At 44.7% G+C, this 26,897-nt stretch overlaps 1 protein-coding gene across 2 annotated transcripts in view; it reads right to left on the bottom strand.

Annotated features, from left to right (window-relative positions):
* The window catches only part of SORL1 (sortilin related receptor 1), a 78,049-nt gene that overhangs the window by 27,445 nt on the left and 23,707 nt on the right, over positions 1 to 26,897 (bottom strand). For both annotated transcript variants that reach the window (XM_088138995.1, XM_088138996.1), the window contains exons 7-25: positions 25,379 to 25,480; positions 24,671 to 24,840; positions 22,138 to 22,330; positions 20,595 to 20,712; positions 19,652 to 19,725; positions 18,041 to 18,129; positions 16,799 to 16,977; positions 16,463 to 16,649; positions 14,612 to 14,740; positions 13,194 to 13,279; positions 12,420 to 12,592; positions 11,197 to 11,328; positions 9,990 to 10,081; positions 8,649 to 8,895; positions 7,876 to 8,014; positions 6,084 to 6,257; positions 4,514 to 4,627; positions 3,803 to 3,925; positions 3,069 to 3,188 (exon numbers count right to left, since the gene is read on the bottom strand). In XM_088138995.1, the coding sequence (XP_087995121.1) occupies positions 3,069 to 3,188; positions 3,803 to 3,925; positions 4,514 to 4,627; positions 6,084 to 6,257; positions 7,876 to 8,014; positions 8,649 to 8,895; positions 9,990 to 10,081; positions 11,197 to 11,328; positions 12,420 to 12,592; positions 13,194 to 13,279; positions 14,612 to 14,740; positions 16,463 to 16,649; positions 16,799 to 16,977; positions 18,041 to 18,129; positions 19,652 to 19,725; positions 20,595 to 20,712; positions 22,138 to 22,330; positions 24,671 to 24,840; positions 25,379 to 25,480 (2,641 nt within the window). The remainder of the gene's footprint in view (positions 1 to 3,068; positions 3,189 to 3,802; positions 3,926 to 4,513; positions 4,628 to 6,083; positions 6,258 to 7,875; positions 8,015 to 8,648; positions 8,896 to 9,989; positions 10,082 to 11,196; positions 11,329 to 12,419; positions 12,593 to 13,193; positions 13,280 to 14,611; positions 14,741 to 16,462; positions 16,650 to 16,798; positions 16,978 to 18,040; positions 18,130 to 19,651; positions 19,726 to 20,594; positions 20,713 to 22,137; positions 22,331 to 24,670; positions 24,841 to 25,378; positions 25,481 to 26,897) is intronic.

Genomic DNA, 26,897 nt, shown 5'->3' with positions numbered 1-26,897 from the left:
ACCTAAAGATAGCTCCAGGACACCAGCTGTGTTTGCAAACCAAAACAGTCTGAAAGAGAAGATTTAATGGGCATTACTCAGCTGTCTTAAACGTCGAACTGGCTGCCCTTCCAATTGCTGGGTAACAAGAATATAAACCCTGCTGTATTGGATCAGGTCAAGCTGACCATCTCAGCCTGTCACGCAAGATCAGCCTTATCACGATCAGTTCACAAGCAAAGCCTGGAAGTGACAGTCTTCCCCTGCCATTTGTCCCTAAGACTTTGATCTTAGATTTTGATCTTAGCTCTGATTGCAAACACTCACTGGCAGATCCGTTCCTCTTCCACTTGCCCAAATCTTCTCCCAAAACCAGCAGTCAAAACATATTTGTGGCAGTACATTCCACCACTAACTGATGCCTTTTGCAAAGAAAGGTGGCTTTTTTCCCTGCCCAGTATCAATTTGATGGGGTAATTTTGAATTCTAATATTCTACAGGAAGAAATTAAATGTATTGCTGTTCTTTTTCTCAACCACCTGTATTTTCCCAAACATCTGTTTTATCCAAAACTTCATGCTAAAGAGCCCTGATAACTTTGTCTTTTCTCCTAGGACTTGTGGAGTGTAATCCTAGAAGCCTTAAAGAAGTTCATATTGTTGCATGGAAATACAAAGTTGAGTAGCTCTGGGTACAAAATAAACATACCTGGTTTTTTCAGCCATTCTGGCCCTTCCATCTTAGTCTCATTACATATTTCAGTTCTGTTTTTACCAGGAAGGAGAATCAAGTTCACCATCCTAAGTTCTCTGCTGCTTACACCAGCATGAGAATGACATATTTTTACAATATTCTAAGCCAGTGTTGTCCAAACTTGGCCACTTTAAGATGAGTGGACTTCAACTCCCAGAATTCCCCAGCCAGCCATGCTGGCTGGGGAATTCTGGGAGTTGAAGTCCACTCATCTTAAAGTGGCCAAGTTTGGACAACACTGTTCTAAGCGATTATGCTCTTCTGGAGGTAATATTCTATTAAGTATTCACTGTGAAAAGTAATTACTTTCCAGTAAGAGTCATATCTCAACCTGCAAAGCCGGCAGAGGGGCCCTTTTGAAAATAATTTCAGATCATCTCAAGCCAGAGCTTAAGAACAGAACATCAAACCAAGCAGGTCTTTTTGGAAGAGTCTCCTGTCCAGGCACCAGGCACAGAGAAATCAGCCCAGCCTTATTGATGCCACTTGATTACTGATTGCTCCATCTCGGAAGCTGTCACAGGCTGGGACGCAACCAGAGGTGCACCATAAAACAGTACATTGCATGACTCTAATTGGCAAGTCCTGTTAGCTTAGAAGCAGGCCATCTGTTTGTCATCGAAGCAGGTGTGAGGTACGACTCCAGGCATCTTCATTCCTTCAATAGAAGTCTCTCAGCCCCCATCCAAAGCAGGGGGTGAGGGGTACAAGCCGCTCTCCAGCTAAATCAGAGTGGGGCGGCCATAGAACCAGTTAGATAAATAAATAAGCCCGTCTCAAAAGATTGTTTTAAAGCTATGGTTTGCTTAACCCTAATTTGGCGACACGGAGCAAACGGCTGGGTTTGCATGACCCCCCAAGACGAATCCATGCAAATGTCCTTGTGGTCTCATTGTGGTTAGAGGGTAATGTGTGACCCAGGCCAAACTGACAGGCTTTGTGGCCTAACGCATATGTGTTCCTCCACACTGCATTCCTTCCTTTGCACTGGAAAAATACTTGGAAGAAACCTTAGATCAGTGTTTCTCAACCTTGGCAACTTTAAGATGTGTGGACTTCAACTCCCAGAATTCCCCACCCAGCATGGCTGGCTGGGGAATTCTGGGAATTGAAGTCCACACATCTTAAAGTGGCCAGGTTTGGACAACACTGCCCTAGATGTTATCCTGGTTTGTCTTATCCCCTTAACATCCTTCTTTATGAACAGCATCTCCTCTTAATGACCCAGTTCACATATTGGACTAAATCATGGTTAAACAGCTGCCTGTTGAATAAGCTACAACTGGCTGGGCTAAGCTACAAACCATAGTTTACACATCCTAGCAGCTGGATTCACACAACACCACTGACTCTGGGGTTACCAATCCCAAAGGTTAGGTTTCCACAAGCTTAGCTAAACTCAAGCCCCCTCATGATGGCTTGTTTTTATTGTATTTAATTTTATGTATAATTAGATTTATATCCCATCTTTATTTTGTGCAAGGCAGCATACATGATGCTCCCACCTCCTATTTCCCCCAACAGCAACCCTGTGGGGTGGTTTGGGCTGAGCAAGAGAGCAACCAGCCCCAAATCTCCTAGTCACTTTTCGTCCCTAAGGGAGGACTAGACCCAATATATATATAAACCAAGCCAGGGTGTCATTTTTGATGTTCTGAAGTACTATTATCCAGTTGATCACAACACAGGAGGAAAGCCCATCGTTGTGCCTCATATAATCAATCAATCAATCAACTTTATCAATTTAGTCTATTGACCATATCAAGTATAAAGGAAATAAAATAAAAAGCCATTGTAAACATACAGCTAAGAATGAGTAAATATAAGTAAAACTGTGATACGAGTTCATATCAAACCGTCACCCCTACACTCAACACCAATCTGGTCTAAATAATCTGTCCTCTTTGTAATTGCCTTTGATATGAAAAGTCCAGTCTTACTGGTAATACGCATGCTCTTGCCCTGTAAAAAGTAGAAAAGTTTCTGTTGGCTGCTCCAGTATTTTTTATTTTTTAAATATAAATCTAAGTGGTCAGTCCTTTCTACCGAGTATAATTTGCAATCAAATAAGATGTGTGCGGTATCTTCAACAGCTGAGGCGCCACAAATACATAGCCTTGTATTATAAAACTAGATGTCCCACATATTATAAAATTAGAAGCATGGCATATTATAAAATTAGACATACCACGTATTATAATTCTAGATGCACTCCATATGATAAAACAAATTCTAAAGAAGCGGTAAACATTGCAACAGATGATATCTACTGAACAGCAATCGCTACCAAGGGCTTCATCCTTTCGTTGAGAGAGAGAGGAAGAAAGGGCCCTCACCAGTGCAGTTTGCTTCATCTGACCAATCCCGGCAGTCATTGTCACCGTCACATTTCCACGAGAGGCGGATGCACATCCCCGAATTGCAGCTGAACTCATCGTTCTGACACTGGTGGGCTTCTGAAAGGAACAGGACAAAATGGTGCAGGGAAAATTCAGATTCAAGCTACATCTATCAGTTAGGCTGACTGGAAACCAAGCATTATGGCTGAGTCTGAAGGAGGGACCCAATAATTTTCTCTTGGGTCTCTCCTAACCCATCCCATTCCCACAGACTTTCTAGAACAATCTCCTTTCTGCAGAAAAGACACAGTTGTGCTTAGGTAACATGTGACAACACCTCAGTGATGTCAACTGGTGAAGAAAGAAGCCAGATGAGGTGGGTTTTTCTGCAGGATTAGTTGAAGCCCTCCTTTACTTCTCCCCCTTGCACAAGCCCTCCTCCTCACCCAGATGTTTGGCCTCCACCCAAGTGATGTATCACAAAATCTAGTAGCACACATAAAATCCACCATGGCAGGAGTCACATCCTGAGTTTACAAACGTGCCTCTTTTCACACAAGGTCCTTCTTGCTTGTTTTCTATGGGGTATCAAGTGCCAGACTATATTCCCCCAGCAAGATAGGTGCAACGCCTGAGACCTGCATGCATCTGTCCTTCTGTATCCATGTCAACAGAGACATTTGGGATGTGTCAAAAGGCCCAGAGATCTATGGCACTTCTGCTGAGCTTACCACAGTGGTTCTCATCGCTACTGTCTCCACAATCATCCTCCAGGTCACACTTATAAGACAGGGGGACACAGGTCCCTGATTCATGGCAGCGGAATTGGGTGTCAGGGTCACACACAGTTGTTGCTGTTAAAACAGGATTCCAACATCATCAACGTGTCATTTTGAGACATCAGCAGCACCATCAACATTAAAGTAGGCCCACCAGGAGTCATTTCAGAGCCACCAGGCCCCCTAGGGTGGACAGGAAGGTCTAATGGAGGAAAGGGTTGAAGGACAACATGTCCAGTTTAAGTTCTGCAGAAACTCCAATGCATCATTTCATCTCTTAAAGACAGAAAAACTCTCCCCAAATTTGTCCACACCCACTTTTAGAATGCCCATGCTGTGTCCTGCAATGTCCAGCACGATCCTCAAATTTCCTTTCCTTAACCCAGTGTTGTCCAAACTTGGCCACTTTAAGATGAGTGGACTTCATTGCTGGCTGGGGAATTCTGGGAGTTGAAGTCCACTCATCTTAAAGTGGTCAAGTTTGGACAACACTGCCTTAACCTGAACAACACCCTAACCAAAAAGGCTGTTAGCCCTTTCCTCACTGTAGATGTGTTGCGTGTCAAAACTGACAACTGTAAACTTCTTTGAAGAGGGGCTGGTTTTGATCATGCACCTATGCAAAGCCTCCCCCGTCCCCCTACAAGTATCCGCATGACTTACGGCAGTTCTTTTCATCACTCATGTCCCCACAGTCATTGTCATTGTCACATTTCCAGATGTTATTAATGCAGTTCCCATTTGAGCATCTGTACTGGTTGGAGAGACAGGTGTTTTCTGGATGCCGGCAACAGAGAGACGCAGGTGAGGAAACCAGCAGAGAGAATCAACAACCATTCAAAAGGAAATACAACCTGAATCTAATGCGTACCACAGCAGCATTTAGCCAACAATCCCAGTTCCCAGCACTGCAAGAAGGCTTCCCAAAAACAGCCTTTGTGGTGAAGAAGCTTCATAACAGCTCTCCAAGATGATGTGTCCAGAGGCTTCACTCAGTGAAGTCCAGGGCGCTTGTAGATGCAATTCAAGATGCTGGTAGTCACTTTTAAAGCTCTTCATGGCTTGTGACTGGGCCACTTATGGGACCAGTTGCTTCTACCTGTGCCACTCGGTCTGGTAAAAGGGGCGTGCTCTGGGTGTTGGCTGGCAGAGCCAAGGAGGAGGGCCTTTTCTGCTGTGGTGCCCAGCTTGTGGAACATCTTTCCATCTAAGGTTACATTAGCCCCGTCCCTGCTGGCCCTGAATGTGTGATAGAGCCCATCTCTTGGCTTTGTTGATGGATATTTTAGGATGCTTGGCAGCTATGTGTTTTTTTATTTTACACGAGGTATCTTATTTGGTTTATCTATGTTATTGTAAGCCACCCAGAGTCACGTTTGTGAGATGGGCGGCTCCATAAATCCAAACAAACAAACAAACAAACAAACAAATAAAGCTTGCAAACCTCTCTTTGGGGCATCTCTAAAAGCATATACGAAATGGAAAATGTGTTTTGTTTCAAATCCGAAGCAAACGCCATGGGTTTCAAATCTGAAGCAAACACATCGCATTCTGGAAGTTCTGCCAAAACACCCCAAATAAGTTGCAATTCTGGTAGAAAGAAAACCTGGATGTTTAGTTATTCTGGGTTTCAGTCCAAACAAAACTGCTGGGGACCCTGGAGATGTTCTGTGGGCAATTCGAACCACTCCTCCCCTCAGCAACTCCCAGCGCCCCATGAACCCACCTGCTTCCCTAACTCTTCCTAGCATCTTCTCTTCCCTTCATCTCTTTCTCCCAACCACTTTCAATGTCTTTGGCTTCTCCCACTTTTTTCTCCCCAGACACTTTTGCCAAGAACAACTGAATCCAGAACAAAACAGCCCTGTTTCATTCCATATCTAACCAAACACTGTCTTGGATCAGAAACAAACCACCACGAACCAACATGAACCGTACATGAACTGTTTTGCACCCCTCCAGAAGACTCTAACAAGGTGTATTAAGGCTGTGTAACAATTCGGAAATTGTTGGGAGGGGGTTAATTGGCCCAGGCAGAAACACAAGGCTACCCTTTGTCTGCAACTCTTTAAACAAGCTGCACCATTTCCCAGGATCCTGCACTGCCTCATGATCCTGGAGAAAAGATGCAGATGCTTTCAAGGGGTTCCATTTGCATCCTCACGCACTCAGAAGCACTTTTCTGGCATCCAGTCCGAGATAATGCATAACAGCATCCAGATATATTCCTCACCTTCTTTGACGCAGGTGCCATTCTTCAAGTGATAGTTGGGTGGACAATCGCATCTCACCTCCCCTGATGAAAGCATATGGCTGGAGACCCCGTCGGGGCATCTGCAGCTCTGGTTATTGTTAGCCCTGGGCAAACACAGCAGGCTGCACGGCTTGTCCATGCACGCATTCTCTCCTGTCCGGAGGGGAGAAGGAGAAGGAAGGGACTTTGTAAACCAAGCTTCAGGAGAACATGTTGCCTTCAAGAGTTGCCACTGAAGTATCGTTTTTAATTATACTCAAAAGGGAAAATTATTTCCTTCAGGGGGGAAAAAGTTCATATTCATTGCAACTGATAATCTTAATTAACCTTCAGTGAAATCAATATCAGCTTTTATCCCTTGCTCTGTTAATTTTTGGGGCCCGTGGCATAATAGTCAGAAGCTAAATAATGCCCTGAAGTTTATGGAAGAAAGTTAGAAAGCCGTAACCAAAGAATGTCAGCAACTACTATGATTCAAGCCCTATGCATAGAAACAATTCTTAAATTTTCTTCTGTTTCTTTTTCTTTTCTGTTTCTGCTCTACAAAACAGACTATTGGTCCTTTCTTTTGAGCAGGCTGGTCTATTTCCATCTGTAAAGGAATTCTATGGGCCTGGAAACCAGAATAGATGTTTGCGAAATATTGCCGAACAAGAACAGATGGACATTCCATTCATAGCTTCTAAAATGAAACCAAGCTTCCTCATAAGTCAAGAGACAGTTAGAAAGAAGATCATGGTCATCAAGGAGGCCCCTCCTTAACATACTTATTAATAAATGGGGGCTAATATACACAAATTCCAAGATTCTATAACCTAACCCCCTTTTCTTTCAATAAATCTGACTGTGAGAATCAACCTTTCTTGGTTTTAATGGCCAAGTGCTAGGGACTTGACACCATCTTAATGTTGTTGCTTTGGAATTAATGTAAACTGCCTGCATCTATTGATTTGGGAGGATATAAGTTATATCATAAACAAATTAAACACCTACACACATCCAAAGTTCTAACAATTCAATAAAACTACAGCCCAAGAGCAAAGGAGTAAGAACAGTCTTCCTCAAGGTGATTCTTCACAGGAATAGTGGACTACAATACCATTTCAACTGGAGGTGATGGAAGTTGTAATCTGTATGAGAGGGCATCAGGTTAGGGAAGCTGTGTTTCCAAATAGGGTTCCTAGCACTGTGTCTGCTGTAAGACAGAGCTCAGACTTCAGCAGCAGCCCGCTGGGAAGAACTCACACCATTCATCAAGTTTCCAAACAACTGAAATTTAGAGCCTCCTGTCCCTGCCATATTCTGCATCTCTCCCCAGAATCACTTTATTGCTGTCAGGTTCAGCCCAAGAATCACATGAGAGAGTCCAGAAATCAGCTCAGCTTCTTTATTAGCTTGCACCTAATAGACAGAATCTCACCAGACTAACTTTAATTCCCCAACAAGAGCAACTATAACCATCAAGCCCTTAGGGAAGGGCCAGTTTCTTCCTCCTTACTTTCACACAGTCCAGCTGGGGGCTGAGGAGATGCTTGGAATGTCACTCCCCCTGCCTGTAACCTTGAAGCTCCCTTCCAGAATCCTCCCCACTCATGCCTTCCATCACAATTGCCTACATATCCACAAATGAGAGTATTAATGCATATTACCTTCCACTGAAGCCCTTCAAACTTGAAATATGGAATTACATACAATTTAAGTCTGGTTCTTAACATTCAAGGGAGCTGTGGCAGAGAATTAAAGGCCACATTTCTTGGTGGCCCAGAAATACCTGCGGTCTTTCCATGGTAGAAGATTTTCATGTCCATCACACCATTCAGATGGTCAACCAGTGTCTCCATTCTGGCCCCATTATGCTTGGAGGCTCTGAAAATGCTCAATTGCGACCAATCATTCCAATAGATTTCATTCTGGGAAGAAAAATAAAGCAAACCTTCACTCTTTTAAACATTCAGTGGAGGACCAGACATGGAGGTAGATGAAAGACAGAACCATACAAGCAAACCGTGCTAATTTTGCAAATGCTTAGCGATAATGCTTAACCTCTATTAAATTCATAATTCACATATATGAGTTGGCTTCACATGCAACATTAAGCCAAGATCATACCTCACATTCAAGCTATGACATGAGTAATTATGCTAGTGCATACAACCCCTCTTGCTCCTGCTTTGATCTGTACAAGCAAGTAAACAAGCCAGGATGGACAGCTGTGCTCTGCCTCACACTCATAGTGGTTCTGAGGGTTAGTGATAAGCTGCCTGGAGATGATGGGAGTTGAAGTCCAATATGTCTGGCCAAATTAGTCTGACTTGGGAAGCTAAGCAGGGTTGAGCTGGTTAGGACTTTTAGAAAACCCAGAACTGTAAGTTAGAGTGGGAAATTTTAAAAAATTCTAGAAGAAGGACCTTGGTTTCATCCTATTGGCAAGAAAGCGACATGGATGTGTCCATAAAGGCACTAGGAGTCAAACACAACTCTTTTTAACACCTAGAGGGTACTAGATTGATAATGCCTGCTCTATCGTAGATGTTCCAGAAGTACCTTAAACACAGCAATTGCATAGGGGTGGGGAAGACTATCCAAGATGACTGATCTCTGCATGCCGTTGAAGTCAACCCTCTCAATCCTGTCCATGTAGGCCTCCGTCCAGTAGATCCAATGATCATCCACTGAAATCCCATTTGGCCACTTCACTCCCTCGGAGACAATGCAAGAAGCAGAGGAGCCATCCATTTCACTTCGATAAATACCAGGCCGGAAATCCCCCCAGTCTGTCCAGAACATCAGTCTGGGAATGTAAGTCATCACAAACAAGAGATACAAGAAAAACATGAGACTTAAGTCAGGCCTGAACTAAGACCGAATGTATCTCTCCTGGTTATTTTAGGGATTTTTTTCAACATACAGAAGTCTCAAGATATGAGATTCAGCTTTCTGGATGATTGCTTTGGGGCCCTGGCTGCAAGTCCTCTGAAGCCAAAGAGAAAACAAACAAGATCAGGGGATATGACTAGTTAGTGACTGAAGAAAAACCCAGTCTTTACAGAAGACACCTTCTCCTGCTTTTGCTCTTCTACTGTTTGTTGCTGTTTCTATTTGGATGTTCATCTTCTTGAATGTTACCCACCAATCTGAAGTTGAGAGGTCTTCTTCAAGGGAGGTTTTTTAGATTTGCTCTTAGCTTGGCCTTAGGGCTAAGATTAAGCATACAGGTAGTCCTCGTTTAGTAACCACAATTGGGACCAGCAACTCGGTCATTAAGGGAAGTGAAACCGCAACTATGCTTACGATCTTACATCAGCTTTCCTTTGCTTCACAGGTCATTAATGTGAGGATTGGTCATAAAATTACTTTTTCATCACCATCATAACTGCGAACGGTCACTAAACAAGGACTACCTATAGTGGAATTCCCTGATGGTTCAGATAAATTTAAGCAAGAAGGATGCAAGCTTGAATTCTTGCAAAATTTCAGCTAGGACAGCTGCTTTGTAATTTCAGTCAACACAGGACAGAACACAGGGTGGGAATGGATGTTTGTGGTGTGTTCAGTGTGCTGGAACACTGAGAATCTAAATCTAATTTGTGTCAGGATGAGTCAAACTATCGAGAACAACCATGAACCCTGGACAGGAAACAGAAACTGAAACTCCTCTGAAGTTGACTTTTTTCTACAAACAAATTTCTGCCAGATTGCCCAGGCCATGGGGGTGGAGGGGAGAATGTGCTGTTCCCCCCTCCCCAAATATGAATTTTATACTTTGCATAAATGGGTTTCATTCTTGCCCTTGGATCTTCATCCTCAAAGTTACCCTGTGAAACTGCCCACAGGGGCTGTCCCTTTCAAGCCTTAAGAGGAAGCACTCAAAGCCTTCCTACTTACCCTTCTTTGGGCACCAGAGTTAGGGCCCGGGGTCGCTCAAGGACTGAGGAGTTTAAAATGGTAAGACGCAAGTCCCCGTCTGGGTTGGCAACCTGTGTGAAGACCACAAATTCGAGTACTATGACTATTATCATTACTGACCCACTAGGAGGCACTACACGGTTGGTTTCGTCCTTGCTGGAATTTATCAGGCATGGGTAGTCCCATAGGTTATTATTTATCTTATTTTTTGTATGTCCAACCTAAGGAGGGTTGACCAGCTCCAATGAATTTCTGAAGAATTCCAACAAGAACAAAACACGTCAGTATTGATAGCCACTGTAATACAATACAGAATGATACAACACCCCACTCTGGGGGAAGGTCTTGAGGCCTCTAGCATGAGGGCCAGTCAAATTAACACTTGTAGCTCTCTAGTCTGAGAGTGAAAACAAAAAAGGAAGGTGTACCAACCATAGCATCTATGCTTACACTATCTGCTGTCCTGGGCAGTGTCAGTACCACAAGGACTGGAATCTAGCCCATATTATACCAAGCCACTGTGATTTGCAAACCATGGTTTATTGTCTCAGCTTGATGTACAAATGCGGCCTGTTATGAATAATTCAGTAAACTATGTTTAAAACAAGCCACCACTTAGCACACACAATGTGAATCCGGTTCTTGTTTCTTTCTTTGGCTTCATTTAGAAGCCAAAGGAAGCTATTCTCATCTTGCTAACGCTAATGATTTGTATTATGTTAATGCAAAGCCCCAGCAGGCAGTCAATAAATCCAGATTTATTTTCTCCCCACCCACACCTTAGAACTGCCAAGGGCAAAGACAAGGTTAATTAGAAGTAATTAACCCCCATTGTGCAAGCCCTTTTACATCTGTCCTCTGCCACCAACTCTGTTGCTATAGAGGACACAAATCCCAAATACACACAGCAAAAGTTCAAGAAATTGGCTTTCCTCAGTGGGAAGGATCATCTACGCCAGAGTTTCCCAACCTTGGCAACTTTAAGATGTCTGGATTTCAACTCAGAAGAATTCCCTAGCCAGCCATGCTGGCTAGGGAATTCTGGGAGTTGAAGTCCAGACATCTTAAACTTGCTAAGGTTGAGAAACACTGATCTGTGCTCCGTATTTGGGGTGGAGCTCTGCTTGAGTGATAGGCTCCCTTCTTGAGTTCCTGGCTTGTTTCCTACAAGCAGAAAGAGGCATACCTCAATTTTGGGAATGCCGGCATTCACCCAGTAGAGCAGCTGACTGATGGGTTCGAAGGCCAACGCTTCAACAGTCTCCAGGCCAGTGCCAATGATAACTTCCTGCCCAGAACTTCCGTTGAGACACAGGCGCTGAAAATAAGCACAATGGATCTGAGCCATCAAAGAAGTCAACTGCCAGGTCTGATGCCAGCAAAACCCAAGAGGGAATCCCTAAAGCTAAGACCAGCAGGATAGGAACAAGTGGTGGAGAACGTCCACTGACTTCACAGCCTCTAGACGTCTTAAGACTGCACCTCCCAGAACTTCCAGCCATTACTGGTGCTCAAGTTAGAAGAGGTTGCAGTAACACCTGGAGGCTTTTCCTTCTGGGTCAACTACAGAAAGCAACAAACACCCACATTTTTCTTTATATCCCACTTTTTCTCTACCACCCAGTTCCAGATGGATACAGGAGATCTTTGGAGGAAGTATCAGAATTAGGAGGAATTATCTAAATGAGAGAGAGATGCCTGCAAATCTGACACCAGATTTCTTCATTTGTGTTGGAGGAACAAGCTAAAAAAAATCTTGCATTTCCAACATTTCCCCAAGAACTTTTCCTGTCTCATTGAAACCTGAGTAAGTGACTTTGAGCCAGCCCCCAAACTCAATGGGACTAAACCCCCATCTAAATAGAAGCCATTATCTGAAACAGAAGGCTTGATTTCCTGCTCTGTCAATCTTCTTTCCTTACTAACCCTCCTCTCCACTCTCTTAAAAACAGTCTTGCCAATTTTCCCCTGGCACAGAATTTTCTTCCTTTGGGATGTCCAAGAAATCAGAAACTGGAACAAAAAAGCCCATTGGAGTCACGGCCCTCTTGTGTCCCACCTCAACAAACCTCAAAATGCCTTGAGAGTTTTGTTCCAACCTCAGAACAAAGCTTCCAGAAAGACATGTTCCGTTTCGAGCTTGAAATGTTCAAAATAGTCTGTTCCTAACCCAAAACAGACTAGTTTGAGATTGTTTGCTATGTCCAGAACTTCCTGAAAAGGCCAAGTTTTGTTCTACCCTTGAAACAAAACTTAGAGAACACTTCCTTTGGGTTTTCAGCTTGGAAAACCTGAAAAACAGCTGCTTAGGGTTTACAATGTGTTGCATGCTTTCTTCTTCAGCCACCTTCAAATCCAGTGGCAAGGTAGAATTACCTTGCAACAAAGGAGCCCATGCAAGTCACTAACCTGGATAATGTCAAGAGTCACATCAGCCCAGTATAGGCAGTTATGGTTGTAATCAAAGTCAAGGGCCACAGCCCCACGCAGCCCGGTCAGAGGCAACTCTTCACTGAGACCAGAGGAGAGATCGTACCGGTGGATGGCGTACCTTGTCGAGTACAAGATGAACTCATTCTCCTCTGCAGAAAAATTGGCCAACCAATGTTTTGAACCAGAAATTTTACATTCGGGAAGGAGCATTTACTGAGATCTAATGTCCTAAAGGGATGACTGTGAAGATTCTGCTTCTATAGCATCATTTCTAGCTGATGTAAAGACTGAAAAGTTTTTATTTTCCTCCAAAAAATGGCTAAGATGTAAGCATAACCAAGCAAACTTTTTTTTAACCATATGCTACATTGTCAAGTACCCATTTTTCACCCCCAATACGTATTTTTATTTTAAGAAAAGGAGGAACCCTCCTTCCTATCTTGCAGTGTTTGTCATTTGGACAATTTTAAGTCCTTTTTATTTCAACTAATTTTAATTTCTTTTTTTAAAAAATGTTGCCTGAATGATGCAGTAGACGTTTCCCAATCATTTAATCAAAGCTACTGATCAACTGTCTTAGCAGGCAACAACCCCTGGTCTGTTTTGGCTGATCTCAAAAGAATGAAGCACATGTTTATTAGTTAGCAGGAGTCAAGCTTAACTCAAGGGAGACTTTATCTTGCTGATCTACATACCCCACAACTTTGATTAATACTATTTCTGCAACAAGAGCCTCCAGCCCTGACTTACCTGCTAATGGACAGGGTACAGATTCCCCTTCTAACCGGGCCTCTATGTCACCCCCAGAACACGTGTCCCCTGATATCTTGCGGTAACTAACATCAATAAAACAGAGAGTTTTGTCAGAAATACCACGGCTGCAACCTGAGTGCCCTTATCAGTTTAACAGCACTGGGAATAGGCTCTCTTACCCTACGTAGATGACAAATTATTTTCTGCAACCTGTTTGGATTTTAAAGGGCATCAGCGCCCTACAAAAAGTTTTTGCAGGTAATACAACAATTAATTGCATTAGCTTCTGCAGATAGGTGGGAAGAGATAACACGTGCATTGTAACACAGCGACACAAATCCCAACCCTTCCATACCTGCATGCAATGTTGTAATGCAAGTGGGAAAAGGCAGACCCTGAGACATGGCTCATGTTTCACCATTTTGGTGTCATCGTGGTTAGGAATGGATTTGTTTGATTTACGTCCTGCTTTTTCTCTAACAACTCCATCTGGACACTGCTCTTTTTCCAGTCTTATTCCACAATGATCCCGTGAGGTAGGCCGATCTGAGAAAGAGAGACTGGCCCAAGACAGTGAGCTCCAGGGCTGAGGCTGGACTTGAACCCAAGCCCTACTTTTTCTCATCATCTCAAAGCTGTATTGGCACAACATGCTAACCTCAGTTAGGCTTAAATTTGATTAAACATTTCTGTGGCTTAGCACATAGGGTGAGCTCAGATCACTTGATTAATGGGTTAATTCATAGCTAGCTTAATTATGTTGTGTGAATGCAGGCAACGCGCTAGTGTTACCCTCCCCACTTTAAGGATAAATTACAATCATCTTCTGAATACAGGTAATTGCAATTATAATTGCTGCTTTTCTGACAAGCTTTAAGAAAAGCCTAGAATCCTTTTTTTTTTCACCTTAACTTCTCCTCTACAGAAGCTCTTTTAGCCAATTATCTCGATTTTATGTCAATACCATGTTTTATGTGCTGTTTTGACTTCAATTTTCATCTTGGTTTGACTACATTATCGGGAGATTATTTATTGTTTTACAACGCTTTTAATTCTTTTATTACGTTTAATTTACTTAATTGCCTGTGACATACAGGAATGTATCCTGTTCAGATAAAACTATCTAGACCAGGATTCCTCAACCTTGGCGGCTTGAAGATGTGTGGACTTCAACTCCCAGAATTCCCCAGCCAGCCATGCTGGCTGGGGAATTCTGGGAGTTGAAGTCCACACATCTTCAAGTCACCAAGGTTGAGGAACCCTGATCTAGACGGTCACTAGCACGCAGTTATCTCCACCTCAGTAAATCATTCCTTTTTTAGAACAGAACTTTATCTTGAAGATTATATTTCTGCTTCTCTCAAAAATCTTTGCAAGCAAGCACGATCAACCTTGCCCCAGCCCACGTGACCTACCCCCGTGTCTTCTTGTAAGTTGATCCAACCGGGCATGGCACCAGAGGAGAAAAAGATCTGCCGCCAAACTCAGGATCCGGAATGCACACTTCTAACGACAGGTCCTCGCTTAGCTTGAAGCCGAAATCGCTAAAAGAAAAGGAGGAGAGCAAAGCATAATATTTCTTCTAGTGGTTGTTGTAATGAACTGCCCGCCTTACCAGGTAGACCAGATAGGAATCAGAGCCAGATGAGCTCATTCTACTTTACTGTAAAGCTACATCGACAGAATCTTGCAAGTCTGAAAGTGTAATTCTTCCCCCCATCTCTGCCGGTCTCCTTTACAGCCCAAGAAACTAGGGAGGGTCTCTCCTGAGCCTTTTGCCCCACCCAATATCCAGCTGCAGGCTATGCTGTCTGTTATCTGACTGTTCCCTTAGCAGCATCTCTTGGCCTGTCTCCCAAGGTCTTTCCCACATACCATTACAAGCACATTTGTTTCAAACGCCAGGAGAGCAAGTATTCAGGAACTTTTTTTTTTTGTCTGCGCTCAGTCATGGCTGACCCTGCAGTGACTGCTTTTGGACAAGTCCTTTGCAGTTTTCAAGGCAACTGTTTTTCGGAAGTGGTTTGCCAGAGCCTCCTTCCTAGGGCAGAGCCCAGCTGGCGAGCGCAGGAGGCGGGGTTTCCGTTGCTTAGCGCCCTTTTCGGGCGCACGCGGTTTTTCGCGCTTACCGGCAACTACTCCCCACTCCTTTTTTTGCAAGGCACCACGCCAGCATTTTTCCTCCCACCGGAGTGAGAGTCCCCATTTATCTACTCACGTAAGTTTTTTTTTCGAACTGTTGGGTTGACAGGAACTGGGGGGAGGAAACAGGAGCTCACCCTGTTTAACGCGAAGGCTGGACTCGAACCGCCGAAGCGTCAGCCATTTCTGGCCGGCAACTTTCGGCGTCATTAAGCTGCTGCGCCACCGCGTCCCCCATTCAGGAACTGCAAGCAGTTAAATAGGAGTATCACCCGCAGAGCACCCAAGGGCATCTATACAGGTTCAGAGGGCACCCATAACTGTGCAACCATGTGTTGCACTGCATGTAAAAAAAGGCGACAGGTCTTCGCTCACACAGTCACGGCTACTGTCTTGACTTCTGTCCCTCCATTTTATGGCAGCAGAGGTAGACGGATTAAATAAGGAAAGGGTTAGGATTAACCCTCTTTCTTGCGTACCTTTCTTCAACCCTAACCAGCTCCATCTCAGCATGGGAGGGGAGTTGTGAAGATGACCAGTTTGATTTTTCATTGGCTGCCTGAAGTCTGCCCTGGGGGGGGGGCGGGCGGTTATAATGCAAACTGGACAGAACCAGGATTTTGTGATTATGTTTTCCTTGATTTCTGAGGGCTGGTGGCTGGTTTTCTTTGGTTTATAAATTGTGACATCTAGGGGGGGAGTGTCAACCCACAGTGGCAGGAAAGCATGACTACAATTTCTAGAAAATGGGGGGAAAGGCAGTTTCAGGTGCATAAGAAGGGAATTTAAAATCTTTACGGCGGTCTAAGGTAGCCCATTTCCTGACCTCCGATCTCTAGTTGACCACTGCTTACAATTAATACTAAAGGAGAGGATATATGAAACTAAGTAAATTTAGGGAATACACAATGGGTATTAAACTAGACACATAAGGAATTCACACCCCCCCCTTCCCATGGCCTAACAAAATTTACCCATGGTTTCACTCTCCAAGTAGATTGGGAATTATGGTTGCTGCAGTCCCACACATCTAGATGGCCCCAACAGAGAGGTTGACTCCACCTTGAGTATCCTCAACCTCCAACATTTTTCTCAACTGCAACTCACCAGAGACCTCGACTTACCATTCATAGTCTTCCCTCGTGCAAGAACAATTGGAGACCAGGAATGGCCGATCAAAATCTTCCCCGTTGAAGCAAGTGGCATGAGGAGTTCGCCTTTTGAAGACCGTCTTGTGCCCCAGGAGACACTCATTCCCACGTTCATCGGAGGGGGACCACAGCTTATAATCATTTTCCGTACAAGGCACCCCTAGGAAATCAGCAGTGGGGTTGGGTTATTTTTTAAGTGGTGGGGGGAGCAGGGAAAGGAAAACCATGCCATGCTACAAAGACAAGCTTTTGCCTACACTGAACTTGTCAGTGTAACAAATGCCACAGGAGGTCAACTCTTTGACTTACCGAGGACATCAGTGGTATTGATCTGCAGAATCAGCCAACTGTGCCCATTTTCTTTGTAGGATCCAAAGATAGTAAAGATGGTGCTTTTTTCCCCAGGTTCTGTCAACAGGCCATAAACAAAGACAGGCTTTTCCGAGAACGTGAAGGTTTTCCAGGTTTCTCCTTCGTTCGTGCTGTACCTACGCAGAAAGAATGGCAAGGATGCATCGACCACCACCTTGGTCTCAGTCATGCTCCAATCCAGCAACTTTTGCTTCTGATAGCCCCTGTTTCTTGCTAATTGCCCCTAAGTTCAGGATATAGCCAGTGATGCAAGAACTATGAGCTGATTTTCTTTTTTGTTTCCTGTTGGAAGACAGGTAAGTTGTTTCAAGGCACACTGGGCCCATCAAGACCTGCAGTGACATTACGTGCCTGTTTTACCCCTCTCGATCTGAAACCTGAAAAATTATGTTCCTGGAAATTGAAAACTTGCTGCCAAATTTCAGCAGTACATTCTGGGGGATGGTGGGGGGCTGTGAAATGGAATTGGGGTGCAAATTGCCCACCCTTGCAATACAGGCTAAAACTGAACCAGGGCAAGGCCCTTCAAGGCCCCTGACAAAAGGGAAATCCAACCAACGCAGAGGCCTTTTACGTTCCATTCATCTCCATCTCTTCCCCAAAAGCCAGCAGAAGTTGTTCTGGCTGAGATTTGACTCCTGTTCAAAGCTAACAGTAATTTTTTGGCTTGTAATAAAGCTTAAAACTAAAATTGAGGACCACCACAATCTTGGTGTCACCATCAAAAAGTTACCCTCATGCATGTTTTGAAAACCACCTCAAGGACTTTCCGGAAGCTTTTCAAAGTGCATTATTAAGGAGACTGGGTCAGAGATCTGCTGTCTCTTTCAATCATCTCCCACAGTTTCTTCCTTACTGGAGGCTGGAAAGGGGAGGTGATTGGGGCTTCTTCCTACAAACGCTGTATTTCAAATCTGAGTTTCAAATTAGATTGCTCATTTGGACATGAACCCAATCTGCTGGAAACTTTGGCTATAGGGACTTAAGTGCAATTGACCCTCAAAAGAAGTGGTTTCATTTCTCAGGTCTTCAAATTCTCCACCTAGAAAGATTTAGATAATGAATATCAAGATTCCTTTTCCATTCTCTCAGGTGGCTTAAAGCAAATCTGGTGGAAGATAAATTATCCCGATTTATGACTCTGCTAGCTCAGGCAGAATTGTTGGTAGCCTTACTTACTTCAGCTGGTTGGTTTCTGCCCCCTGCGCCACGGCCATGAGGATGCCTCCGTGGTCTCCCCAAGAATAATAATGGGGCCCGGACAGGACCTGAGAGAGGAAGCAAACAAAGGCACTGGTCCAGGATTGCCATGGCACGTTTCAGATGAGTATTGTGTACCAAGAGAGAAATATAAACACGCATGCACAGGTAAATTCATAGGGCATTCTGAAAGTCAACATCCATGTTCCTGCTTGCTCTAAGAAATCCATCCAAGGCTGATTCTAATTGCCATTTTTCCCATCAATGCATCATGCAACTGGAACTCCTCCTCTCTGAAAAGTTAAGCAAAACTGGATATATGTTCAAATGTTCCAGAAACCCACTGTTTCCTCAAGTCTAATACATCTGGAAAGCACCAGATAAGGAAAAAGCCAAGCTAAGCTCTTGGCACCTTCAGTTTTGGCTGGTGGAAATCAGAAGATCTAGATGTTAGGATTTTCTGCTTATCCAGATGTCTTGGACTCGATTTCAGCTGGAAGCCCCAGTACTTGACAGCCGTAACGCACGAGGGAGTAATCAGTTGCTCCCAGACGTTTTTGCATTTGGTGAGCCCAGAGGCCAAGCAAGAAAAAAAAAATCCCTGCCTTCTGTTCGCTGCCTTCCTCTTCGCAGACTCGGCGAGAGCCAAACCAAACCCGCACCGCCCCCAAAGAGGAAGGGGAGGTGGCTCTGTTCACAGCATTTAAACCCTTTGCAGATGTCGGAATGCAGGCTCGGACTAGCACCATCTGATCAGCCCTTCCGCAAAGCCCGTAGCCGAGCAGGCCACCCAAACAGCCAAGGGCGCTTGCAGGGATGGGAGCCAAGCCCCACTGGGAAGGCAGCTGGCCAAACCCTTTTGGCTGCTCACCCTGCGCTCTCCCCTCCCTCCCTTGCCAAAGATCAGATCATCCCCATACACGTGGGTTAGCGTTTTGCCAAAGCAAACCTAGGACACAGATGCAGGCAAGGAAAGGACAACGAACTCCGTTCCCCATAAACGGGCAGCAGTGTTGCTTCCCAACTGGAAGAGGGTTGGGCCTGATTCATCAGCCTAGAGGTGCTGCGATCCGGGCCTGCACGAAAGTGCAGATCCGCCAAACCCAGATCCACTGGGTTATAAAAGGCATGGAGTTGCTGCCCTGATTGCAATTCATGCACATTCTTTTACTGGTTTTCTAAACCAAGCCGCGAGGGTGAAAGAGGCGCTGGAGTTTAAGCCTAGCGTCAGTTAATGTCTTGGTTTGACCAGACTAAAAGAAACAACCAGGATAGTTTCTACAACCCTAGGCAACACAGTTTTGGTTATGCCAGCTGGGGATGATGGGAGTGGTGGGTCAAAGCGTCAGGAAGGGGCAAGGTCAGGAGAAAGGTAGTGAACAAGGACCTACTTGCATGGCCCTGCTTGGAAATCAAATGAAAACAGAGCCAACATTCCCCATTGCGTTTGCTCTGGTGGAACCTGCTGAGCCCCAGAAACACAAGGTTGAGGCATCGTCAGCTGCGGCGCAGCTCTTTTCCCAGTGTTTAAATGCCTCCTGAGCTACAGGAATGCCCCCTGCCCCAGAAGAGGGCCTGGTATTTCCTTACCTCCTGCCATCTGACACCAGCACTGCTGGAAATGTACACATTCATTTTACTCGCCATGTTCTTCCCCACAGAACCTACAAAGAGAAGCACATGAATCTTGGAGTGATTCTTTTGCTTGTAATCTGTGAATGCCTCAAGACGGTGCCCATGGCTACAAAACAGAAATTTAACATTTAGGGGTATGGGGTAGGCCGATTTACCATCCCCAAGTCTGTCTCACCGGCACACAGACCAAACTGAATCAGGGCAAAAGAGACTGATTGGATGAAGACACACAACGGAGCCTTTCTCTATTCCCAGTTCTCTAAGCTACATGATCACTGAGCTAAGGAAAGTAACTGTGCAGGAGAGACACAGTACAGGAACTATGGCTGAGAAATCACTAATTCACTTTATGACCCATAAACTTCTAACAACCTTTCTACTCATCAGGGCAGAGCCAGCCAACTTTTCAACAGGCACCACTGTGTGATGTCCGTGGCAGGACAGGCTGCAATTTAAAAAGAAAAAAAGAAATTAAAAGGGTCCAAATCTTGCGAGACTTTGACCATCTCCCCTTCAAGACCTTGATGGCCTCCTGAGATCTCTGGAGGCAACGCTGATATCTCAACAAGATTTGGCACTTGTGAGATAAGAGTCCTTTTCATTTTCATTAATTTTTTAATGTACAGATTGGGGATTCTGTGGGTGCCTGTGAGGGACCACCTGGGTGCTGCAATGCACGGCAGATCCAGGTTGCCAACTTCTGATCTAAGAAGTTTCTTCTCGATGTTTACCCAACGCTGAGCATGACCCCCTAAAATGGTGCAGGACATCTAGTGGCCAGAGAGAAAGCAAGATGAAGTTATCCTCAATTGACATTGTGCTTTTACCATCAACCAGCCAGATTTGGGGGGAGGGGAGCAAGAGGATCAAAGCAAACCAAGCAAAAACAATGTTCTACCTGTTGCAATGATCAGCCCTGGAGCAGATTCTTTGGATAAGATGGGCATCCTGCGCAACTGGAAGTTGAGGAGCTGGCTCAGTCGTTGGGCCAAGTGAAGGGAACAACCCAAAGAAAGCTGGTGAAGATGAAACAGAAACATCACTTGCCTTGTCCTACCAAGAAAGCTGCATTAACCATTCTGCAATCTGTGTGTGTTATCAAGGGCCCTCTTGAAAAAACACAAGGCAGTTCCAAAAACCTGCAGCTAATTCCTGCTCACAGGCATTTATGTGTTTTCAGCACACGTAGTTTCAGTTGCATGCTGAAAAAATGCACCACCCTTTTGGCAAGGAGCACAAGTGTTGCTAAAACATCCTTTCCAAGCGGGTACATGTTTAGAAGTAATCAATTGAATCGTTAAAGGGTATCACAACTGCCTCGGCCAACATTCCTCATGCCTCGTGGAAAATTCGCACAGCATTTGTCTGCACAGAAGAATGGTGCATGTGTCCCAAACAATATGACCAAATTTCCCAGTCTATGTGCATATGTTCCAACAGGCCTCATATGCCTATGTATTCTTCATCTACTGCATTGACAATAAGCATTGGAGTCAACATCTGTCATGGTCTGGAGAATGACCTTGGGAGACAGGAGGGAGAGCCGCAGGCTGGACAACCGGCGCATAAAAGGTATCTCATGCCACAGAAGAAAAAGGGGCATGGGAAGTGTTTCAGAAGGGACCCTCCCTAGTTTTCCGGAGAATAAAAGGAAAAGAGGGAAGAAATACTTTCAGTCTTGCAAGATTCTGTTAACAGAGCTAGTACTCCTGGTTGTGCTTCTTGTCTGGACTACCTCGCAGGGCTAACATCAATCTTGCAAAACTGAAAGTATTTCTCCCTCCTTTCCTTTTATTCTCCAGAAAAGCAGGAAGACTCCCTTCTGAAACGTTTCCCATTCCCTCCCTCCTTCTCTGGGCTGAGATGACTTTTACATGGCAGTTGTGCAGCCTGGGGCTCTCCCTCTGGTCTCCCAAGGTCATTCCCACAGGCCATTACAACATCAGAGTAGGACGAGAGCTATTTTCAGCAGAATTTCTAGGAGAAAAGTACTCAAGGTTCTTTCCTGGAGGGTCCCTCAGACATTGTTCGGCTGATTAGTAGGGCGGAGAACCGGGAGAAAAGGTTACACTCACAGCCCACTTCTCACTGCAGTTCAGCTGACTGGCTGCACAGACGCTGCAGACTGCATAAATTTAGATTTGCATCTGCCCAGATGTGCAAGCACAAGTTCCGGGAGAGAAAGTGACAGCCTGTTGTTCAAAAAGTACACATACTCATGGGAGAACATGCACACGATCCAGAAAATTGGCCGTGCACTGCTGCTTGCGCATCCCAACGATGACCAACAACAAAAAAATAGTCTCACCGTTGTGTGATCTCCCCAAACAGCGCCTACTTTTAGAACTCGAGTGAAGCTTAACCAGGACCCAAGAATGCAATGAGCGATCCAAAAGCCTTTAGACAGGCAGCGTCATTCCTTTGGATGTCGGCATCATTACCTCACAATTTATCTTTTCGCCATAGTGAGTATACTCTGGAGGCTGGAGAAATTCCCAAGTCCCACCTTTGTCGAAGGTGATGACCGAGCGCATGTTCTCGTCGCTGAACGAGCCGTTGATCAGGGTGGTGATATAGACCCCCGGAATGCCCTCAACGCGGTGGAAGTCTGCAAAAGGCTCGCTTGCGAAGTATCTGCCAAAAGAAGAGCTTATTCGCCAAAGACCCAGCAGCCCTTCAAGGTGGGCCAGATCAGGAAACAGACCTTGCGAGAAATACTGGAACTCTACTGATACAGGTTATAACAACAGAATCTTGAAAGCCCAACAGTGTTTCCCCTTCCCTTCCTCCAATACGAAAGAGAGTCAAGACGGGGCATTCTTGAGTATCTTCCTCACCCTCTCCTGTTTTCCTGGGCTAAATGCATGACTTCCTAGTGGCTGCCGTGTGTCTTCTTCGAGGCTATCTCCGTTCTCTACCTTATCCATGGTGGGGGGAAATGCAAAGCACCTAAAAATCACAGCTGCTGCAGCAGTGTCCCCCAGTCGAGCTATTTTTTTTTTTAAAAAAAGCTACCTCTATTAAATTGAACTTCCCAAAGAAGCTCCTGCCATTTGCCTCGCTCACTTCCTCCCACAAAAGGCTGCATCATTTCAAGTCCTTCTGCAGCCCAGGGATGCAGCTTTGCTTTCATGGTGCAAGCCAGGCCTGGCTTTAGAAGGATTCAGAAGGGTCCCTATCAGCCCTGCGAGGTAGGCCAGGTCAGGAAACAGACATGGCGAGAAATACTGGAACTCTATTTTACTGATTCAGGTCATGATAACAGCAGACCTGGCTCTGCCAACAGGCGTGGGCATGAGGAGGAGTAACCAACCCTTGGAATGGCTGGCACCTTGAAAATGCCCCCTTGGGATAACAACGGTCACTTACCATCAGTTGCCTTGGCAATGTTATTTATTCATGAACATTGGTTTATTGTATTTTAATCAGTATGTTAAGCAGTATTTATTTTTGTTTTTGCTATAATCTGCCCAACGTCACTCATTGAGTGAGATGGGCGGTGACTAAATTTGAATTGTAAATCAATAAATCAATAAATCTTGAAAGCCTGACAGCATTTCCCCTTTCCTCCCACTTAAACCCAAAAGAGTCAAGGCAGGGCAACGATCTCAGCAGACTTCTCCGAGGTAATCTTTGCAGCTCTCTACAGCACCCCCCCAATTCGAAAAAGTAGGTGGGGTACAGGAAGAAAATTGATGGGATGAAAACACAGTGCTGTGTTGTGTTAGGCTATGCGACGCTATCTTATTTATGTTGGTGTCCTGCTTCTCGTTTTAAAAACCCCAGGATGGTTTGCAATAAAATTTGGACCATTAAAACTCAGCTAAAACAACTGACAAAAGCATGCATTAAAACACTGCATAAATGTCCAAAATAAAATAAGCAGTAAAATAAACCATAGCAGAGTAATAGCAGTAATAAAGGGTTGAGAACATGGCAACTATGCAACGTGTAATTAAAAAGGAGAAAAATGCCTTTGCCCATTGCTGAAAAGACAATAAGAAGGATTTAATTTCATATTAAGTACAATTTTATTGGATTAATACAATCTAAAGGACGATGTCCTAAGTGAGCAGGGCCACAATGAACATTTAATTTAATTTGATTAATTAAACTTCAATTCAATAGGTTCCCAGTCAAAACAATGACACCTCAGGTATTTTACAATCTTCCCCATTCTGACCCATCTCACAGATCCTCAGGTATAGCTAACCCCTCCCCACTTCTGTCCAAAATTTGTCACTGAACTATGATTTCGATGTTACACAAAGTATGAAACACACAAGGAACAGGCTTACTCATTGCACTTAATTTAATAATTCAATCTTAAAATGTATATTTTTGATTCCTAGATTGACTACTGGGGGAATACAGCTCTCTACAAGTCCTTCAAAGGCTACCCCAAGGCCCGTGGGGTGAGAAGGCTCGTGGGCCTCTGCTGCAAAGGTTTATCTCAACCCTTTCACCAACTACCAGGTGGAAGGTGGATCTATCTTCTACCAGGTCAAATAGGATGGGCGCGCTCCAGCTCCCTTCCCTTAAACGCTGTCATCTGATGGGACCTTGGAGGTGCACCTTCTCTGTAGCTGCCCCAGCCCTTTGGAATAGCGCCCCCTCCAAGATTGGAGAGGCCCCCACCCTTTTAGCCTTCCAGAAGGCCATGAAGACCTGGCTTTTCCCCCAAGCCTTGAGTTAGGAGGGGGTTGAGTCAGGAGGACCATACAGTACTATGGATGGTCTGGCCTCTGGTGGGTCTGCTCTGTTTTCATCTGGTGGGTCTGTTGGTGGTTATGAGGTGGCTGAGATCACTATGTGAGGTCGGGGGTCGTAATACGCTCTTCAAATTAAACAAATACTTGTCTCTTGTGCCCATTGCCCAAAACTGGCACCCAAGAGAGAGCATCTCGTATCTCCCAGATGAAGGAGCACGCCAACCAAGTCATCTCTCTCCAGGAGCATCATCCACCACCTTACCTTACTAAGGTGTCACTCCCTGCTCCGCCAGGACTGTAATACAAGATGTTTTCCAAAGTCAGCGAAAAGCGAAGACCTTCGGCTTCAGAGATATAGAGGCTGGTGCTGTTGTTGCTATAACTGACGCACACAAACACCTGGTCTTCGGAAGTGTCTGCAATATAATACTCCTTCAAGATAAAATTTGGGAGGGGAAAAACGTTTTTGTTCTTTTTTTAATGGGTACTAAAAAAGCATTCGAGCAGGCACAGTGGCTTAAATGTGTGACTTCTATGCCCAAAAACACCATCAGAGTCTCACCCCTTGCCATGGGTTCACTGTGACTTTAGATAAGCCTCAGTTTCTCCTGGCTGCACAACGGGCATAATGATATTGCCTTTCAGACCTGCTGTGAATAGCCAAAAGATAGGGGTTCTTTTCTTTGCAAAGCATTTGTTTAAAGGATGCTTACAATCTACGGCAAGGTTTCTCAACCTTCGGAACTTTACGTTGAGTGGACTCAACTCCCAGAATTCCCCAGCCAGCCATGCTGGCTGGGGAATTCTGGGAGTTGAAGTCCACACACCTTAAAGTTCCCATGGTTGAGAAACATTGATCTGTAGAAACATGCAAAAAGGAGGGAAAAAAAACAAAAACGGAAAGTGTGCTGATTGTAGAGGCACGGTTTATGGCTGAATAAAGTTTCTAGTCCCCCTCATTTGTGCATACCTTAATGGGGTGCCTTGTTACAAACTGTGCAGCCTGCATCGGCTTCCGGTTAAAAGACACCCAGAGCTGAACAGAAGTTTGCTGTTGATCACCTAAAAGAGGCTGTGAAGAGAAAACCAAACATTATGGCTCTTTTTCATCCTGAATCAAAAAGGGTGATTAAACTTCTGCAAACTGGAAAAAAAAAAAATCCTTCACAAGGCCCTAAATAAATCTTCACGTTCCACTGATTTTCCGGGACTAAATTTCAGCTTAATGTTTAAACAATTCTCTCTCCAGGACTCTGGCAATGCAATCAAATGGAACAGGAAGTCACCATAACTTTATCAAAAGAAGTCTTCAAGGCAACACTTCCTTGAAGTAAATTTGTCTTATGAAATGCTGCTTACCTGCTCGCCTTTGGTGAACAAAGAGGTAAGTCCAGGCGATCAGCAGGGCACCCTTGCAGAGTGGAAAGAACCAGCATTTTTCCCCCCCAGGTTTTCCATGTCCTTTTAAAGACTAATACAGGGTCTTTCCAGGACTGTTTCTGTCCCAAATTAGTTTTTTACAGGTAGGCACACACTGCAGAGTTTTGAAACTTTTTTTTAAACAAAAACCTTTTCCATGGGAGCCTGCCAAAAATGATTGCTCCAAACTCACCGTGGCTGAACCAAACGAATCCATTTGTTACAATGGGGCAGTTTAAACAACAGTGGTTTGGGCTCCCAGCCTAAGCCAACACTCATTCGCTTGCTGGTTGGTATCCAAGCAATTAAGCAATGCCACAATGTTGTAACTGTGCTGTGGTTGGGGATTTAAAAAGAAGTGGCGTGTGAGTGAGAGCAAGAGGAGATTCTTCTCCCTTTTTTTTCTGGAAACATCATCGGCATGGTATCACCAGTGAACGCAAAACGCCTTTTTATCAAATCAAGCCATCTAATCCCACCCCATCTGCCCCACCTGGCAGCAGATGCCCAAAATCTTGGCCAGAGAAAAACTGCCCCATCAGGGACTTCTCCATCCTTTTCAGTGGAGATAGCAAGGATCAAACCCAGGACTTCTGGCCTCACATCCTATGAAACGTTTGGTCCACCCTGGTCCACTGTCTTGACTTGGAGGGGCAAGCCCATCTGAGCAGAGACTTTTTTTAGTGTCAACAGCCAAAACTGGATGCCCGTAGGTGGAAGAATTCACATGCTAACTTTCCTACAAGGAATTCTAGACAAATTCCAGCATCTCATTCTACTCCGACTGCATCTTTTTCCTGTGAAACTCTGCAGATGTTTCTACCACACACACACACACACACACACACACACACACACACAGAGCCTCTTCTTTATAGCCTATTGTGCTCTCCTTCTCATTACCAGCTAAGCAGGAAAGGAAAGCGAAAGAAAACGGAAGAGTTGAAGAATCAGACGAAGCCATCAACCGGTGCCATTTAGAGCTGCTAAGACAAGGTCTATCTGTCATGATGGCGTGGCTGGTCCTCAGTTTTTTCCTTGAGAGAGGAACAACACATCAAAACGAGAAG

Source organism: Python bivittatus, unplaced genomic scaffold (genome assembly GCF_059951505.1).
Source record: "Python bivittatus isolate LINGU-HERP-01145 unplaced genomic scaffold, Pbiv_v1 ctg000320_np1212, whole genome shotgun sequence".
In the NCBI taxonomy this organism is placed as follows: Eukaryota; Metazoa; Chordata; class Lepidosauria; order Squamata; family Pythonidae; genus Python; species Python bivittatus.
This window is presented reverse-complemented; position numbering and strand designations above follow the sequence as displayed.